Source organism: Colias croceus, chromosome 13 (genome assembly GCF_905220415.1).
Source record: "Colias croceus chromosome 13, ilColCroc2.1".
Taxonomy (NCBI): domain Eukaryota; kingdom Metazoa; phylum Arthropoda; class Insecta; order Lepidoptera; family Pieridae; genus Colias; species Colias croceus.
The window spans coordinates 7,578,634-7,599,273 of NC_059549.1; the positions used below are offsets into that span (position 1 = coordinate 7,578,634).

Genomic DNA, 20,640 nt, shown 5'->3' on the forward strand with positions numbered 1-20,640 from the left:
CATCCTCGAACTTCAAGGAATATTATAAAAAAAGAATTAACGAAATCGGTTAAGCCGTTCTCAAGTTATGCGCTTACCAACACATTTTGGGATTCATTTTTATATTATAGATTGACCGCATTATCCAGTATGTTTATTGGTGAAAAATTCGACAGTTTAAAGATTAAAAATATTGTTTAGAATCAAGAGAATACACAATATTCTTAGTAAATATGGCAACAACTTCATTTAAGAAAAAAAAACCGTACCGATAGACAAAAAAAGTCAATCAAAGTCGTCATTTATGTCAATTGTTGACATTTCAATGTACATTTACGCGATGAACGGAGCAAAGGAGATAAATAATATAATTAATGACGTCCCGACAGAATATGTGAATCCATTAAGAGAGGCTCTTATAAAAGAGACCCCGATCTATAATACCGGGAAGACAATCACCATATCCCTGGACACCCTGCTCACACAAACATACATGGTGCACGCAGCATTACTCGCCGTAAAGCTTTTGGCTCTCAGCCCGTTAACAGCTTTGACATGGGTAAATAAAGGTTTATTCACGAACACCGATATTGTACGAAGAGCGTATCTATCAGAATTGAAGAACTTGGCACCTTTTTGGATCGTTGGAGTGTTGTATATAACAACGGACCCGCCGGTCGGTTTGGGAACCACTTTGTTCCGGGTATATACCGTCGCAAGAATGTGTGTCGTTTTGGGATACGCTACGCGGCCGTTGCCGGCTCTTATCTCCGATATGGCCCTTATAACGTCCTATTTTATTAATTTTTATATGTCTATTTCTGTAATTTATCATTACAGATATGCTTTATAAATATTTGTCTTATTAATGCATCTGTACTGATTTGGATAACTGTAATGTTTCTTATCAAAATAATTTACGTGATATTTTCAATTTTCCGTAATTATTTTAAATTATATAATAGTTAATTTGTCTGATTGTTGGTTTTATTTTCACAAGTTCAATATTTTGAACTATTCAAATGAGATAAAATTAAAACCTTGAAGCAAAAAAATTCTATAAACTTTTCGCGCTAATTTAGTCATTTATTTTCATTCAATACGGCAAAGGCTTTGATATAGAAATATAAACTCATTACTAAATTAAGTGTTGACTTTGGAATCAAGGGCAAATTGACTTGTTAACTAAATGAAATGAACCAAAGTTTCAACTCATTGAACCGTTATTGACAAATTGGTGAATGATTAAAATAGGAACAGGCTCAATATATACTGGGCTTGATTTATTATTAAAAGGGAGATAAATTCTCGATTGATTAGAGAGCTTTACTAGCTATTTGAACGGGATATGCTCCGTTTTTTGGCGGATATTTTCATTGGTTATTGATTTAAATATTATATATTTATACATTTAGTGTATTACGTACATAATATTAAATAGTATGGTTTACAGATTTGGTACCAATTATTTTCCTAGATTTCAGAACTCATCATTTCATCAAACAGATTTTTTTGTCAGATTTAAGCGTAAGTAAAGTACAGATAGTAAGACTATAGAAATAGTAAACAAAACAGTTAAATTGAACATGTAAGAATGCATGAATTAATAATTTTATTAAAAAAATTGAGCACTCCAATGTTCATTACTAAATCGTGAAACAAGTTGGAACGATAGAATGCATTTGTAGATAGCGTAGCTCAAAGCCTATTTATAAGGTACATGCTAAAATATTTTGTAACCAGTCGATAAGTTTATCGACTCTAGCTAGTTAGCTACGATATTACCCACCACAAGGTGATAAATCTTGGTTAAAGCAAACACAAAGTAAAGGGAAGTAAAATTTAGTATATTATTTACTTAACGACCCACCTTTCGATTTATGACTTAGCACACTGTTTCGATTAGAGATAGGAAATTAAAGTTGAAGAATTACGTGTTTTATGACTGAAACTGAAAAGCTATTAACGCGGCCATTACTGCCTAGAAAGTTTAAGCGTCGGAAGATAATATCCAAACTTCCCAAGGGTAGCATTAAAAGAAAAAGCGGAAACCGGAGGTCGGACATGTTGGGAAAACTTCCGGGAGCGTTTCATATGCGGACTTTATTTGTTTCATCCCGAAACAGGGTCAAGCCTAAATAGTGTGTCACTGAGATGACTCGGAACAGACAAGACGGCCGTGATTTATGCTCGTTTGTGAAATCACTGCACACGCTCGGGATTGTACATTTATGCGAACTATTTTGCTTTTTTATTCGCATGTTTGTGATTGTGATGATTATTCGAGACGTAAGTTGTTATACAACAAACTAAACTATATTCCTTTCTGATTTATTATTTGTATGGATGACGTCTTAATTTTTAAACTATACAGAACTTACATCTTTGCTTTTGTATCCAACCAAGAGATTGAAGACCATAAGACCACTACTACTAAGTTTACACACATGTCTTATTATAAAACAATTTTGATGAAACTGAGCAAAAGTTTGAAGATTAATAGATCTAGCAGTTGGGATTAGTTTGACGTCACATCTCGTTCGCAAAAAGTTTCGGACAAACGAACGAAACTGAAGAAATTACTTTGACCTTTTATATGAACTCGTACTCGTACAATCGGTAATCATTCTGTAATTGTGTTATTTTGTAAACGTTGTGTGTAACAACTACAATTCTTTTTATGTTTCCGACAAAGCAATTAATTAAAGTCTAATTAAATTAGGTCAGATGAAAATGTTCAGGTTATAACACGGGTCGTAACATGACATTTTGAAGCGGGTCCGACATTCACAAATACACTAAAATTTATTCAGACTTAGGCCCAGATTCACAATCGTGACTTTACTTTAGAGCAAAAGAGTCTTCACAAAGTAAACTTTGTATGACCAAAGTTTACTTTCAACATATTTAATTTCAGAGAGAATTGCTTGACTTTCCTTAGAAAAGTACGATCCCAAAGTAAAGTACAGGGTAAGACGTGTAACTGTTACTTTATACGCATAATTTATGTTTTTGAGAACATAATATTATTAAATTAAGTTATATTTCCATAAAAAACATATATAATAATAACATTATTATTTTATATCAAAAATTAAATGTTTAGAAAAAAAACCATCATGTAGGAAGATTATAGTATAAATATAAAAAACCGGTAGACACAGCAAAATTCGTCAGAAAAATATAATAATGATAAAAGACAAACGAAACGATGCAACGATCAACACATCAACAAAAAAATGTTACTCGACATGACGTTTCGATCTATAACCCAACCATATTAAAATGTGTTTCTGTTCTACGAAATTGGTTTAAAATGTAGGCCTACATGATTTATACGCATAGTCATGTAAAGTTTACTTTGAGACCAAAGTCATGAGTATCGGCTCCTTAGCCTTTACTAAGTAAAGTATAGTTTCTGGAAAGTAAAGATGAGCTTGACACGACTAAGAAATATATTTTTGGTTGAAAGTAGATCTTTCCATCAAAGTAAAGTTAAAGTGCGATCTATGAATCTCGGCCTTAGACTCTACTTAAATACATATATTCTTAGTAACACCTTATGAATACGAAATACCGGATTTTAAAATTCTGAGCTAGTTTTCAATGCATACAAACAAGACTGCTACTTCACGCTTACTTACTAAAAATTGTATCACAACTGTACTGTGCGAATTTCGATATAAGCTAACCGTGTTATTTGAATATTTTCTTACTTCTTTTTTGTATCACAAAATATTCAGTACCTACTTTTCAATTCAATACCGAAGGGTGTGAATATCTTTAAAATATAATTTTGTGAACCTTTGATGACACGATTTATATTTTAGATATGGTTATGTTTCTATTTTTATATGAATATCCATGAAAATGTACCTCCATTATAAGTGATAGAATGAATTCTGATTTCAGATGGTAATTTTTTTTTTATTAACGTCAGTATTCTTTAATTTGTTTGAATAGAATTCACCAAATAAAAAGACTGTCATAAAATTATATTAATTAATCAACATATTGAAAACTATTTTTTATAAATGATAACTGTTCAATAGTTTGAAGATCAAACTATAAAACTATATCAAGAAAATAAAACACAAGGAAACATATCATAACATAAGTTACGTCAACGAAAAATCACTAACGATTTATCCAGAAAATAGATGTACCTACTATTGAGATATTCTTTCGCGAAATAAAATCAAGACTGAACGAATAATAAATGATTTTGCTCGACATGATTTCCACGCTTTGTGATAGGGACTGGAACGGTCGTTAGCCAATATTTTTTGATATGTAAGGACTTTTATAAGTGTAAAATCTAATTTGACTATGGGTTATTAAAATTAATAATTTTATTGTAAACTAGTGGTACGCCCCGGCTTCGCCCGTGGTACATATTCACGTTTTCTCTACATAAGAACCATCCTCGAACTTCAAGGAATATTATAAAAAAAGAATTAACGAAATCGGTTAAGCCGTTCTCAAGTTATGCGCTTACCAACACATTTTGGGATTCATTTTTATATTATAGATTACGCACTTATCTGTGTGAATATTCCGAAAGGTAGAAACGAATTAAAAGCGAAGCATTTTAAAACATCATCTAAGATGTCGTTTGTGGTCAGTACTTTGTAAATTATAAAGAAAATCGGATATCATATTAACCTTATTATTTATTGTACAATTGTACATAATTAGATAGATACAAATATCTAAGTAATACAAAGAAAAATAATTCAGTAACATAAGTATATTAATTCAATGGAAAGTAATCATATAAATTATTACATACCAAAACTCATTGTCACTTAGGTACCTGGCTTCCATACGGCCAACAATGATACAATTTGTTGAATAAATACGAGGATAATCGGCCCTCTGATTACGGTCAATTAATTTATTGTGGCTTCAAATGATCTGGTTCGTGTGACCAAATAGTTATTTTGATACAATGATAATTGGCTTTTATTTAAGGGATGGGTGCCCATTGTTGGCTCAAGCTCAATTAACATTATTTTGACCTAACTAAAACTTATTTGACATGGCTGGACACTTTCAGTGTTTAGCTTATCACCTACTTTTCCCTTAAGAAAATCTATCTATCTATAACAGAATATGATGAACATACCCCATACCCCACTAGGCAACACGGGACTTTACTTGCTCACTTAAAACTCATTTATTATAAAAAAAATCGTATTTTAATACACTACAAGATTTAATGAGTGATGTGAATATATCGTTGGTCGAAATTCGGTGTTCTCATTCTTACGGTTATCACCTACTTAAGTATGTATTGCGATGAAACATAAATTTGCAATAAATCTAAATTGAAATACGAAAACAAGAATATATTACGCGTTGTAACCCAACGAGTATTATGGGAATATTTTAAAAGCGACGACCTATTGCGTACTATTATATTTCTAGTTTATGTACTTGAGAACAGACGAACAGTTGGTCAACTTCTAAATTATTCACCTACTTTGATTATAGTGTAGGCAAAATTATTTGATATTCACCTGAGTTGTGTATAGAAAAGAATTCTATTACAACCGACCATTTAATAAGACAAAGGGCACCTTTTGCGGTTTTGGCACGGGTAGAAATCAAACCAATAACAAATATATTATTCTTATAAAACCATCGACCAGCATGTCTGCTATAAGTTTGACACGTGACGTGGGGTCCTGTGTGGTTAGGGAGCCAGGTGCAAATTTGGTTAATTATTTCCTCTCAAGAGATAATTCGTCAGACACATCAGAGTATAGTATTATAAAGCCTCGTGAACGTCAGCTGGCGCTCGGTTGGGGGGGTGAGCGGTTGTAGCCTCCCACGCACGTAGGAAAAAAAAATACATTCATTCATTTCCTCTCAGCTAAAAATTTGTCAAATTGTAGCTATCCCAATATCTCAACGAAAAAAAATAATCAGCTGGTTACAGCATGGTGTATTATACGTCAGCTGGTGCCTCGAACATGAAAAAAATAAAATTATTTTCCGTGATTTCCTCTCAAACTAAAATTTACCTGATGATAGCTTATATGTAACTGTGGATATATATATAGGTCAGCTGGCTGTATCTTGGTGGAAAAACCGTCAGCTGATACTTTGAAAGTTATTACATAGGAGTTAGGCAGAAGTATCTATTGCCAATTTATATGCATCAACTGACTAGGTTTTCCTCGAATTATTGCTAGCTGATTTTTTTTTATTTATCGCATCAGTATATTAACAATCAGCTCACAAATTTTCATCTGAGATGAAATGGCGTATCTTTAATTATTATCGTTATTTTTAAAAATTCAAGCAACACACGCTAGCATAATATAGACAGTAATAAGGTACTTGGAGGTGGTTAGTTGTGCACATGATTACACTACGTACATTCAGCCACATCGGTAAACATGTTTTTACAAATATTATAAACTGTATTTAAAAATAACTATCATATCATCAAATTCACATAACTACCTAAAAGTGTAACAAATATGAAATAACCCACTAAAAACATTAGTTAACTTTATTTATTAAAAAAATAATAGCATAATATATAATTAATAAAGTTATTACTTATCTTTTACGGGGACTTATGTTGATGGAATTCCACGTATCTCGATGATTTTGTTAATGTCTCATTATATTCGAGACACCAGCTGACGCATAATACACCATGCTGTAACCAGCTGATTATTATTTTTCGTTGAGATATTGGGTTAGCTACAATTTGACAATTTTTTAGCTGAGAGGAAATGAATGAATATACTTTTTTTTCTTACGTGCGTGGGAGGCTACAACCGCTCATCCCCCCAACCGAGCTCCAGCTGACGTTCACGAGGCTTCATAATACTATACTTTGATGCATTTTACTAATTACCGCTTGAGAGGAACTTGGTCATAAAATCTGCTTCTGGCTCCCGGACCACAATGTTTTATTATTTATATGTAAAGTGAAGAACCCTTGTTTGAAATACTGTCCGCTCGCCAGAGGGTTTCTGGGTTACAGGAAATGTTGACGACAATATTATTATATCATTCACTCTTTGCATGTATTTGCTCATGCCTTTCTTAGAAATAAATTATATATACCTACAATAACAAAGGTAATAGAATATACGTTTTAAAGTTTTTGTTTACAAAAAATGGTACATACAACAATGACCTATTATACTAGTAGACGCGGCATACGCCAACATCATTGCACTAAAAAACAGCGTAATTAATACATACCTACTTACTAATGCATTATCACCAATACAGTTGTTCTCTCTTTCACTCTCACGCACGAGACATAATACATGTCTCACTCATGTACTTCGTAATAACAACTGCCAATTAAAATACAAAAAGAACGTCCAGCCACGACGCTGAATGGTGCGTGACTAAGTGAAACTCGGGCACTTACCTGAGTTTTTTCTTGCCAAAATAGAGAGCGGGTAACGTATCTAGCTCTTTTATATATCATAGACATACAATGATTATTCTGATATCTATTAAGTTATAAGCATATAAAAAGTAAGAATTTTGAGGCAATCAAACCGCAAATGTTGCTGGATCGTGATGATGAAGCAAACATATCGAAATATTTCGTAAAAAACAGGTTGTTATTTTTCCAATTTGGGAAAATAGGATATCTATAGAAACTTGTCTTAATAATGAAACTAGTTTCTTATAGATTTCTTGTTTTGTTAAATTACAACAAATGTAATGATGTTACATTTGTTGTAATTTAACAAAACACACACATTACATTTTACATTATCCACATGTACATGTAGGTAACATTTTTTTCTACATGTACATTGTACATGTGGATTACACAATGTACATGTAGAAAAATTCATTAAACTTTTGTTTTATATTCTACATCAAGAGCCTGATATCAGATTGGAAGGGATCATCCTATAAAGTTGGGATAAAATTCCTCGAAATTCAATTAACTAATTCCAATTCTATTATTGTAAACATTTCAATTAGGACTCTCGTTTATATCTCACATACGCAAAAATTTCCGTTGTCGAAAATAGATGCCTAGTAGGCACTAAAAGTTTATTTTTATTCATACTCTTACAAACAACTATATACTATTAGATACTTATCTTGAGAATAGTAGTTAGATTTTAGTACTAACCCTAGTAAATAATACTTATCGTGAGAAGAAAAACGTGATCTTCAACTAAGATCTTACAAAAACTACCACAAGTCTGCAACATCTGTTCAGAACCCAACTTAGACAAGCGTAATAATAATTCAGTTATATATTATTATAGGCCTTTTATTCTACTGGTTATTTCATAGATAATATATTTCATATTTTCCAGTTTATGTTTTATATGCAAAACACATACCTACCTACATGATGACATGATAAAAAAAGAAGAACAAATTATATTGAACCAAAAAGAGTTTAGCATTGTATCGATATTTTAAACAGAAATAGGGATGCAATAGTTATTCACAAAAGATTTTAAATTTTAAAACAACGTGAAGCTTTACAGTAGGTACGTGCCAAGTATAAAAATTCAGAATCTCCCTAAACCGAGTGAAATATATTATTATAATCATGCAAAAAGAAATTTACAGCCAAATAAGGGGAATTTTGTTGCTTTTGCGGCTTTGCCAAAATGTGATGGTCTTTATTTTTTATTAGCCACGGAATGAGTTTTATACGGAACTGAATACTGCAATTGCTTTTGTGAAATGAAACACGGATAAATATAAGCTGATTATTTTGTTTATTATTTTTTCCATTAATTTCAAAAATATTTTGAGAATATTGTGACATTACATTATAATATTATGTTGATACTTGGTTGATACTCATTATTAGTGGGTGCATTTACGTAGCCTGATGTAAATTATTGGCACAAGATGATCTATTGTTCTCAGAGTCAACTAAGTTTCATTATTTGCTTATTTATTTGGTGCTTATAATTAAACGTAAATTTAAAATTCTTTATCGTATTCACAAAGTGAAAGAAAGGAGAAAAAAGGACAATAAAAATACAAAGAAGAATTGTCTTTAATTTTTACCTTGTTTCAGAAAACAAAGGATACTTGCCGAGTTGTGTAATTGTTTCAGAAACTTGATTAAATATGGATGATGAATTTGTGGTTAGAGTTACATTTTTATTATTCTAACATCGGAAGCGAACAAAAAGTTATAACATCTATTATTAAACATTAATTAATTTTAAATGTAAAGATTTAACTTTGTTTGCATTGCTTCCTTCATTCTATCAGTATGATTTATCGATAATTTAATAATCTTATACAAAATTCTGAATTTAAATTAATATTACAAGCCGAAAACAGGATATTAAATTTATAAGCGGAAGCATTTGACGGCTATTTTATTGTTAATTTCCGGCTTAGTAAGAAATGACCAAAACGTGGCTTTCAGCGTGACGAATTTAACTCATTTCTATTACGTTCCGTTCAATCAATCACCATTATATTTAATCTTTCGTTTACCGTAATCAACGTTGATTTTCATCATAAATCACTGGCCCATGACTTTAGATAGTATTAATAGATTCATTTGTATAACAAGTAAACTTAAAGACGTGGTAATAGTCACAATCACGCCATGTAGCGTGGTTGCGTATTTATTTTCTATTTTAATTTCTAATAATAATCAAATCAAGGTCTATGTGTAATTACTACGTATGTTTTCTAGGTAACTAACCAAAAATACATTTTACAGTTAAATTCTAATTACTACTTGTTTTAAATCTTTAATGTTGTAAAAAAGTCAATTCCCGTGTCCCCAATCTTTAGTGGTACCAACTACCATTTTGGGATGTTATTTATATTATCTAAGTATAATATGTAAATGATAAAAGAACGATAGTTATCCTGTCGACCACAGCAAAAAAATTATTAGATTTGTAGGATGTGAGCAATAGTCCGCCATTTGCTCTGTCATCCACACGTAAGCAGCAATAACATGGAATATATTGCGTTATTTCCTTTTTGTTGATATTTTTTCATAAAAACGAAAATTTTCTTCAAGGCTCTACATTATTTCTTTAAAAATATACCTGTTTATAAGTTATTATTTTTACCATCGCGTAAGTCCTTCAACAGAAATAGCCTCTTAAAAGTTATACTTTTAATTTACTACTTCTTAAAACAGTACTTAGGAGCATCTAGATAACGCTTTAAACTAAACCAATTACCATTTAATTAAACAAGTTTATTGTCCAACAAAGAAATCGCAAATGCTCTTAACATTAAAATAAAACGTTCATTTCTTTGCAGGTGTAAATAGACTCAAACTCGTTACATTAAATTCTTATTTCGGGGCTCAGCACTTTAATTAAGAAATCCGAATAAGACCGAATAACGTTTTCCATTTTCCATTATAAAAGAAGACATTATTACTTAGCGGTATTAACATTCTGCACCATAAATATTCTTTAACAATTATTGTAAGGTAAGCGATACGATTAAATAAAACGGAAGCGTTTCATGTAAAAATTCTCCGAATTTTATTTGGAGCATATTTAAGCATACACTTACTTTTTAACAATTTTCTAAAACACATTTTAAATGGACAATTTAAATTTTAATCAAAGTTAAATTATTTATAGAATACTGTTTGTCCTTGTTACATACAATTTTATTATTCTTAACACTATTATCTTATTACACACATACTAGGATTTTCATATGAATAGTTATTCTTCTCTCTGCTTAATTGCATTCTCTTTATTAAAACGTTATTGGCAAATCGAGTTTGCATAATATAAAAAATTGTATCCACTTCTGTTAATTAATCCTTTCCATTGCACTGATTGTCTCTCGAAGCAAAGAAAAGCGTGCAAAATCTAATTAATTTTTCAATTCACTTGCACACATAATTTATGTAAATAATTATAATGCAATAGATGTTATTTACTGCTGTAAGTGAGAGAAAAGTCGGCGAAGAATCAAGAAGTTTGACGATATGTGACATCTGCCAACACACACTTGGTGGATTATGGGCTAAAGCCCTGTAAGCTCGAATACGAGGGGAAACAAAAACGGGCCATGGGTGGTATAATGTATTATGCTATTAAAACATAAAATTGAGGATGATAATAGCAGCATAATAGCATCAATCACTCTTAATTAGTACCTATTATTTTATATTATGAGTTCTTTTTGAATTCATCAAAACGCTTTATACTTATTCATATTATATCCTTGAGATCGTCATGATTTTTTTTAACAAAATACTACATACTTAAATATATGTTAAAGGAATTTCGTTTTAAAATTAAGCATCAAAAACACATGTACGATAATGGTTTGTAATACTGAATGAATACCGATGTATGATAATATAGCGTGCTCTAATTAAAAATGTTATGCTCAGTCAATGAAAAGCATCACTTTGACGATACATTTCATTATTATTCTACTTCTGTGGCCATTAAAAATGTATTTTTCAGTTCAACTGTAAAACTTTCAGGGTTAATTAATATATTCCGATTATACTATGTATGATATCATTCCGATTTTTACATTTTTGGAATTTCCTCTGATTTTTAATGTGGGTATAAGTTCATCACGTCGATTACACTCGTAGTTAGATTACGTTTTTTTAGGTACCTATTTACTTGTTTGAAAAAAAAACATTAACATATTTTGAATTTTGATAATAATTGTATGCATGGTCAGCAGTGTTTTAAATAGCGTTTTCAGACGATACAAATTGTATAATTAGTAGAGGTTAGTACTAACCAGTAGGCTTAGTTTATACTAAAATACTTTAACATCAAACAGTAAATATAAACTAATATAAAAATATTATGTTAAATGAGCATTCTATTTACGGCACACGTAATATCATGCAACATAATACTTGTAAGTAGGAGGACTGGGCTCAAGACTCGAGTAGATAATTTGTTATTTATTGTCGATATTTTCACTTTGTCATAATGCCGTATACTAAAATAACCATGGGCGTGAAAATAATAAGACGAATACAACCGGTGTTACGAAAAGAAATAATTAGACTGTAATTATGTCTGTTTATAAATAAGCTATTTCCAATTTATCTGATATTAGGTTACCTTTTATTTATTTGTTACCTTTCTGCCCACGTTTGTCAATAGACGAAAATAATCGGTACATTAAATTTGTGTCATTGTTTTTCTTATATTACAGTAAATATTATTAGTACTCCTACACACTATGACAATAATCTATAAGTTGTTATAACCTTTCTTTGAACGCTTCATTTTTTCATAGTTCTGTCGTTTGTTGAACTCAAAGTAAAGCTCAAGAACTTACAACAACTAACAACTTTCACATATTACCCATCTTTTTGCAGTATCAAAGTTGTTATTCCAATAATGGTTTGTATAACGTCGCAAACACGTACTGTAGTTAAACACATGGTTATTGACATTTTGTGTTGTTTTACTTCAGTTTTTTTTTTATAAACTAAGTATTTATTTTATATATTCAATAAGATTCAGAGACTGTGTGGTAATATAGAGTACATAATATTAGGATTAAAAATTTTTAAAGGAAATATATATAGTGTTTTATCGCATTTGTTTCATTTTTATGTACAAGACTATAGCGAGGTATTTTGACTACTAAATTATTCCCTTAGAATCTAATTTAGCGCACTGTATGTTGAAAATACGATGACTAATTAAAATCTGGCTCGGCTAAACCGCAGTGCTGTGTTTCAACAATCCAATCAGCACAGCCAAATTTCATGAGACATAAGGTAACCGATATATTGCTAACTAGCTACTGGTTAAACGAAAACATTTACATAACTCTAAAACCGGTTCATATAAAGTTCCTTAAAGTTGCTGAAATTTAAAAAGTTAAAAATAGCTCGAATTTGCATTTAAAACGATTTTTCGTTCTAACTGCAAATAGATTTTAAGCACAATTTTTTTCCTTATCTGGATGTTATTAACAGAAATGTTATAGTAAATTATTGTTTCTCAATAAATCACGGTAAACCTATTATGAGTGTTTCGCAAGCAAAAGCTATAATATTCTTCGGTGAAGCGGTATGTTAAGCGCTCTGCGGGAGCTGACGTTATTATATTTTCCACTACATTTTATTGTTCTCCTCACATTCCTCTATAAAGGCATCGATTCCTTGCTAAATAAGAAAAAGCCAGACTTAAAAATACCTATAGTTGTGGTATGGTAAATATGAATTTGTGTAGATAATTTAGAATTATTTGAAATTATATTATGTGGTTTCTGGTAGAGCATTAAAAATAGCATCATTTAATGAAAAGCATCACTTTGACGATAGTTATAGATGTTACAATATTTTTAGCATTTATGTTTTTTTTTGTTTTATATTTATGCATGAAACTATATTCACAAGAAATTTCTTGTGAATTTAGTTTGGTTGGGTTTGCATTATTATGTATACAAAATCAAGTCGCGATTTATAGTAACAAAAATCTATTTATACAAATAAACCACTTCAATCACGACTGGATTTCGTTAATTGAACCACAATTAAGCCATTACTCGAAAGCACTGAAAACCATTGAAAATCTATCGTGACGTCACCAAACCTAGCTCCCAGAATGTTCCTTGATTAAATTAGAGGACAATTTCCAACGTCGTCTGCTTGGCCCGCATTCAAACTTCAAATCGTAGAAGCAATTTATGTGGCGGACGTAGAGGAAGGACCTTAGAAGAAGTTTTAGCACACTTTAACGGATTCCTCTTTGTTCTTGCTTCTAAGGTATCATGTAGACCACGATACATATTAATTGAATGTTGCAAAGACCCTTATGATTTGCTCCAGCGGTCTAGGTCTAAACAACTGTTCTTTCATTGTTCATAATGCTCGTTAAATTGTATTAGTACCATTTTTCCTGAAAAGTAGGAGGCAGAGGTTAACGTACAGGGAATTTATATGCGCATATTTTAACAGTAAAATAAATTTTCACGTAAAATTCTTCAGGCTTTTTATTTTAGTGTATGAGTAATTCACGATTGGCGGTTAACGCAATGAAAAGCAGCATTTTTAATGAATTTTCCCAACCTTTTAATCCATAAAAACATATATACGCTTATGTATAAAAAAATAAAGTAATTTTTTATTTTATTACCTATATTTGAGATTATAATAATAATATGTTCATTACCCATACATAAATTAAGTTTCTAATGAAGATTGCTTAAGCTTTGCGTAAACGTAGTTTCTAATAAGCTTGATATCAGGCGTGAAAACTTAGGTAGATTAAGGTTATTAGGCTAAGGTTTGGCAGCTTTGATCAAATACAGAAAGAGGATAAGGTAAATACAGAATTCATTTAGAAATTAAATTTATCATTGCTATATATTAGTTATACGCGACTATTTCGCAGTGGTTAATAATTAAATAACATTTTTTTTATATATATACAAGTAAATATTTCTATAATATACTAGCTTTACGCTCGCGACTTCGCCTGCTTTGTTTAAGACCGAATAAATTATATACTAAAACCTTCCACTTTAATCACTCTATCTAGGTATTAAAAAAAACGGTTCAAAATCTGTTGCTTAGTTCTAAAGATTTAAGCATACATAGGGACAGGGACAGGGAAAGCGACTTTTTTATACTATGTACTGATTAAGAAATGTAACGTAAATATGTAAAAGTTATAAACGTAAATAAAATACACTGCTATTTGTATACCGGCTGTTTATTTCCGCACGCCGATGCTTTCTCGAACGAGAAATTTTAAAACTATTTCCACTGGAAAATTTAAATCGACCTGGCTGGAAGTGCCTGTGCCGCCGCCAATGATTGCCATCTTACATCATGTTTATTTGAGAAAATTGCTTATAAATATGAATATTTTTGTTATAAGTTTATGATATTTTAGCTTAAACTTTTATGGATTTTTGGAGATTTACTTTTATGGAGGTTAATTAAGATTATCTACTATGTATGTTAAGTTTGCTTCGAAATAAACGAGTTTGAGTTTTGAATGATTTATGTTTAAATAATCGTTTAACAAAACATAAAAAAACTTAAAGCTAGAATTACATATTACATGAGAATGATTGTATGAAGAAATTAAAGAAAAATATGTTTTGATTGTTTTATTTCTTTTCAAAGGTTGAAATTTAGATGAAACTTGAACGAAATTTTCAATATCGAGAACCTCAATTAGTCAGTCAATCACCGTAGCTCAGGTGATACAACCTACATACGTTTAATACTAACTAATTAAACCGCTAGGCGTACACGTGGTCCGCCTCACTAATGTATATTCTAGAAAATAACAGAGCGATCGTAACGACGACATCTGATTGGCTCGTCTATTCTCCGTACGGCAATTCGACCAAATCGGGAGAATTCATCACAAACTTGGACGTTTTAGCTGAGTAGTCTTAGAACGATCCTATTTGTAAGTCATCCGTTGATTGTGGTCTTTTATAATATGTGCATGTTCCTAACTTGCATGTTGAAAAGTCATGTCAATGAGTCTTCAAATGTATATGGATCCCACTGATTGCTCTGACTGCTGACATGTTTTGTTTCAACTGAAAAAGTTAAGTTATATTTTGTAGAGTTGCCCCATAAAATAATGCTAGACTACCCATAACACGGAAGAAACTTCACCATGATATGCAATGCTTGTCGTTCTTTTATGAATAATATTTTTTTTAATCTTTTTGATAGCATATACAATCGTATTCACATGTAGAATCCACGTGTCAGCGATCCAGCTTAAATTATCATCAAATGTGATACATAGAAATGCCGTCTCAGAAACTCAGCATCTTGGAAATGGATTTAACTGTTTCTTGGAATAATATTCGTATTTATTAAGAAACCACAAGAGCTGCATGACGCCATGCGAAATTGTACCTCAAGACGTCAGCACTCGATAGAGGCCGCAAGGATTTGCTTCGATACGACAACCATAATATCTGAACTCTGAAGCCTGCTTTGAATACAAGCGGTTTATAGTATATAGAATATACACAATACGTTCTATTGCATACTGATGAAATTAATTTATAATTTAGCACAAGCCCGCAAAAAGTGTGCGAAAATAAACTCAAATAAGCACTTTAATCATACTTATGATTTTTTATTAAATTATAAAAAGTGAAATGTACATACCACGACGTACGTCGTACAATGTTCAGAATAAAGAGTACTGAAACAGGTGATGATCGAGTAATACCATCATGATACAAATTTTTTGCCGTGCAAATTGTATATGATGTCACTATCCATCATCATAAGTGATGTTAGATGTCCAATTAAGTAATTGAATTATGTCAGTTTTCAATTTTGTATTTGGGTATATTTTAGTAAAAAATTGTAAATTTCGCAACATCACCACATCACTATGACTAATCTCTCTAACATATATCTACTCTAGTTGAATGATTCACAAATTAAATGAATTATTTTAGGATTATGATGGAGATGAATCAATGAGTCGAATGCCATATTATAATTATTTGATAAAGTTGATTATTATTAATTTGTTTGAACAATGAAGTTACTATTGAAGCCAAAAACAAGCTTTTAGAATATTGTTCTTTCCTTGAAATTTGGGGATGACAAAATAATGTTAATTCGTTTTCATTTATTACACAGATTCATTTGGCATATTCAACTGATTTTGTATTCGTGCAGAAGGGCACTTGACTCTCACTATAAAGTTACTCGCATCCAAATGCATATATGCAACTTTTTAGTTTTTATATTCCTACGAAAAAAATCTTAACATGCAAGGACCCCATTTATAAAACTACAAGTTCTGTGCTATTGTATGCAGTGCTTTGTTTTTGATTATGTCAAAAAAAATTATCGTAATTTAAAGTTAAGTTTTAAATATTAAATAATATATTAATCCTTAGAATCATTTGGCACTAGCTAAAGCTCTAATTCATGGGGTCACGGTTTCATTGTAAAGAAGTCTATTTACAAAATTGCATAATCTCTTAGGTCATTTTTATAATCCAAGGTTTTAATCAATTAATGACTAATGAGTTATATATTTTTAGCGGTCAACGCTCTCTGAATCCTTGTTTAAAAGTGATTCATACAAAGCTAACAAGGTCGAACTATCTTTTATGACTATTAAATATTATACGCGAAGTCAAACATACTCTATGTGAGTAATATAAAATAAGTGTTTGTTATGACATAACTTAAGAATAACATTACATGAATTGATGCAAAACGCAAAAGTAAATATTATTATCTGAGATAAAAGCTAAACCCTTAAAACATAAGAGAGGCATATATTTCAATAAACAACATTAATAAAATGAATTATTTTACGACGTAAAAGTTACTTTCATGTTATAATTCTCTATGTTTAGACTTCGCTGTAATCTATACATTATCACTTTTGTATTTAATCTTGTGGAATGGGATATTCTGAACATTTCGAAATAATATAAAGGAGTCTATTGAAACAGTATACAAGTTATGTTAGTAAATTGTATTAAATAAAATAGAGAACGAAAATGAAATAAATATTATGAGTCTGTGGGATCGATAGGTATCCATTGGCAATCATGAACAGGCCAACATTAACAATACAAGGCTAAATTACGGCATTATCGTAGAAATAGCTTTCATTTGTACATAATGAATAAAATTCATCTTCATGATGTTCATGATAAGTATTGGTTTCGTGAAACAATTTTGGCTATAATTTTTTGATGATCAATATTTTTCAACTCTTTTTATTTTTCCATCAATGTACTGAAACTGGTCGTTATTTTAATGAATGCAACATTCGATGCAAATGCGATTCCATCAAGAAGTACCCTACATAGAACTTATATTTTTTTCAATTTATATTTATTTGAATACATGTCAGTTTTAACGAAGGAATGAAAAAATATTGTATGGAATGTCTGAATCTCTTTGGGTCGTTTTTTCATACGAAGCTATAATTGTGGTTGGAGTTTATGACTTTTTTGTAGAAGTTCTATATAATATAATTCTGACCAACTTTGACCAACTTTGCTTGTATTTATTCAATATATTATATATAATTTTTACATTTCTTAAACTTCTGAACACTAGAAACAATTTATTGCACGAGTAAGTTAAGAAGTAGGATTATTTTTTTTTAATACAAAAATAGTTATGTATTTTTCTTAATATTAATATCTATACATTCAACCCGACGAACTCTGCCAGTTTGTCTGTCTGTTTTCCTTACGACAAAATGACTGAAGCGATCTAGTATAATGCAGCATCTACCTTGTGCTTATGGCATAGATGCCGCATTCTATAATACCAGTTTTTTTGTGCATAATAGATTTCAATTCATAACACGGAACCCAAAAAAGTAAGCTACTGAATAATATCTGCTATTTCTTCAAGGGCAAACGTAACTCATACTTAAATAATAAATTTGGGAGAGGCACCCTAGTTAGTGGACATTTTTTTGGAGGTTTGAAGACCTTAGTATAAGAGCTGATGAGTTGTAATTGTAACGAAATAAATATAACATTAGCCTTAGTCACAAACTTAAAATTATGTTAATTTGGATATTTTTAAATGATTTATACTTTAAAAAATCTGTACTTATGTTTCTCTTGCTCTATATGGCATCTTATCGTATCATAAGTACCTCTTAACATATACCACCAGTTTACATTTTTAAAGAACCTGAACGATACATTTCGATATCATTGTTATCTCACACCGAATTGAAACTTTCACGTATTTCATTTTCAATTGAAATACTCCACCGCATTTTGTATGAGGAAGACTCGAAATGGAGTCATGCATTATATTAGCAATTCTTTTGTTTTATTGCACTCTTTGTACTCTCAGTTTAATCAGTTCGTTCCTAGATCTGACACAAAGTAAATTTATGGAATAATGAAGGCTTAGTTTGTTATAGGTATAAAAATAACGTAAAGTATGTTTTTAACACATAATGACGTGGTAATCGCTTCTAATTAATTTGCTATTATAATGTTAAGTTTGCTTAATAGATTTAACAATTAACTTTTAAATGGAAGAAAAATTATGCCTCAAGAACGACTTTCCAGATATATAGCAGCACTTTAAGTACATGAGACGATTTCTCAACATCGAAGACAAAGTTGGGAACTTTTAAAAGTTCCATTATTTCCAACAGAAAATAAAATTTATTTTTCAAAAGTGCCAGGCTCAAATAGTGCTAAAGTAATATATCTTAATTAAAATGGTATTTTTTAAACCTTAAAACTATAGTTATGTTTTATTTAAATGTGTTTCACGAAAACGTTGTTTGCTACATTATAAATGTAAATAGTTAGTTGGACACAGATGCGAATTTAGAGGGAATTCCGACAAAATCATGTTGTTTCTACAAAACATTAGCTGAAATAATATTATTTAGTTAAACAAATTTGAACGATACACGTATTTGGTAAAAATAAAAGATGAAATAATCTTTTAATCGTAACGTTTTCTTCCATGACGTTAAAAGACATTACTTACAATTCTCCCTATTTATTTATTTCCTTGCATGTTCTCCCGAATTGCCTAACGTATATTTTTTGTATTCCCTATAATGTGCATTAGTAAATAGTAGTCATAATAGGTTTAAATATTTCCCCGCATTCCTGTGGAACGCAGTTGAGAGTCGTTGGAATGAATAGGAATTTCGACCACTGGGCTACACTAGAAGTAATAAATACACAAGAGTAGCTAACATATTCTGAGCTGCATTTGTAGTTTAAATTAAATGGAAAATATTTAATTTTAACAAAAAGTTCCTGTTTAATGCAAGATTATTTTAGTAACATTTTACATGGTTTCACTCACATTCAAGAATATGAATGAATTTCCGTTCCCGCATTTAATATCCAAGTCTCAATATAGAAAACTATTTTATCTCTAATTAAACTACGAGAAACCAACTCGCGGTAGAGTAGTATTTATTGCTATAAAACTTTTCGACCGCATCTGGTATAGCATTTGTTTTACGAGATGTATAACGATGTGTTTTTATAAGAGTAGTTAATATAACTAATGAACATAAAATGAAAATTACTTTCTTTTTAATGGCAAACTAGCTTTATAAAATGGAAATTAAAAAATCCAGTTATGGACAATATTAAAGTAGGGAGATTTAAATGACGTTTAAACTCTTAACTCTATATTCACGTTATTTTTATATTTTTCCTGTGTACAGAAATTAAAATAACTACAAACTGTCACAATTTGACTAATTATGAAAAAATGCATAATTGCTACGTACAATTATGCATTTTTTTTCATAATTAATCAATTTAAAATATTTTCTTCTTATAGCTTCTCTCTCCATATAAATGTGCCCTAAGGTTAGTTCTATTATAATACCTTATATTCTAGGGATTCAGAATCTCCATATCAATCCATTTTTTCCATATTTACGATAACCGATCTGTCCCAAATTATGCGTGGTTATGCCTTTTTTGACGAAATCAATACCAACTGATAGTTTTCCCTTCGGAACGTACGAGTAAGTTATGTGAGGACTTGGTGAGGACTCTTTAAAGACAGCTTCTGAGCTTGAAACATTTCCCTCGCTCTGGCCATCAATCGTGAGAAGCGTTCTGATTACAGTTTCCCTAAACGCTGTCAGATATTGTAAACTTTCGTGCGTAAAAAATTAATAGATTATATCTTTATGTTTGAAAATACATATATAAGTATAGACTGTTAAA

The 20,640-nt window shown here is 30.6% G+C and overlaps 1 protein-coding gene across 1 annotated transcript; it reads left to right on the forward strand.

Annotated features, from left to right (window-relative positions):
* Window positions 1-308: 308 nt before the first annotated feature.
* Window positions 309-832, forward strand: LOC123696965 (microsomal glutathione S-transferase 1-like). Its single transcript, XM_045643363.1, has one exon. The coding sequence runs from the start codon at window positions 320-322 to the stop codon at window positions 830-832; it is 513 nt and encodes a 170-aa protein (XP_045499319.1). The 5' UTR covers window positions 309-319.
* Window positions 833-20,640: the final 19,808 nt, after the last annotated feature.

Bases quoted from the DNA above. Each gene is read 5' to 3' on its own strand.
- LOC123696965 (XM_045643363.1), top strand. From the start codon at position 320: ATGAACGGAGCAAAGGAGATAAATAATATAATTAATGACGTCCCGACA.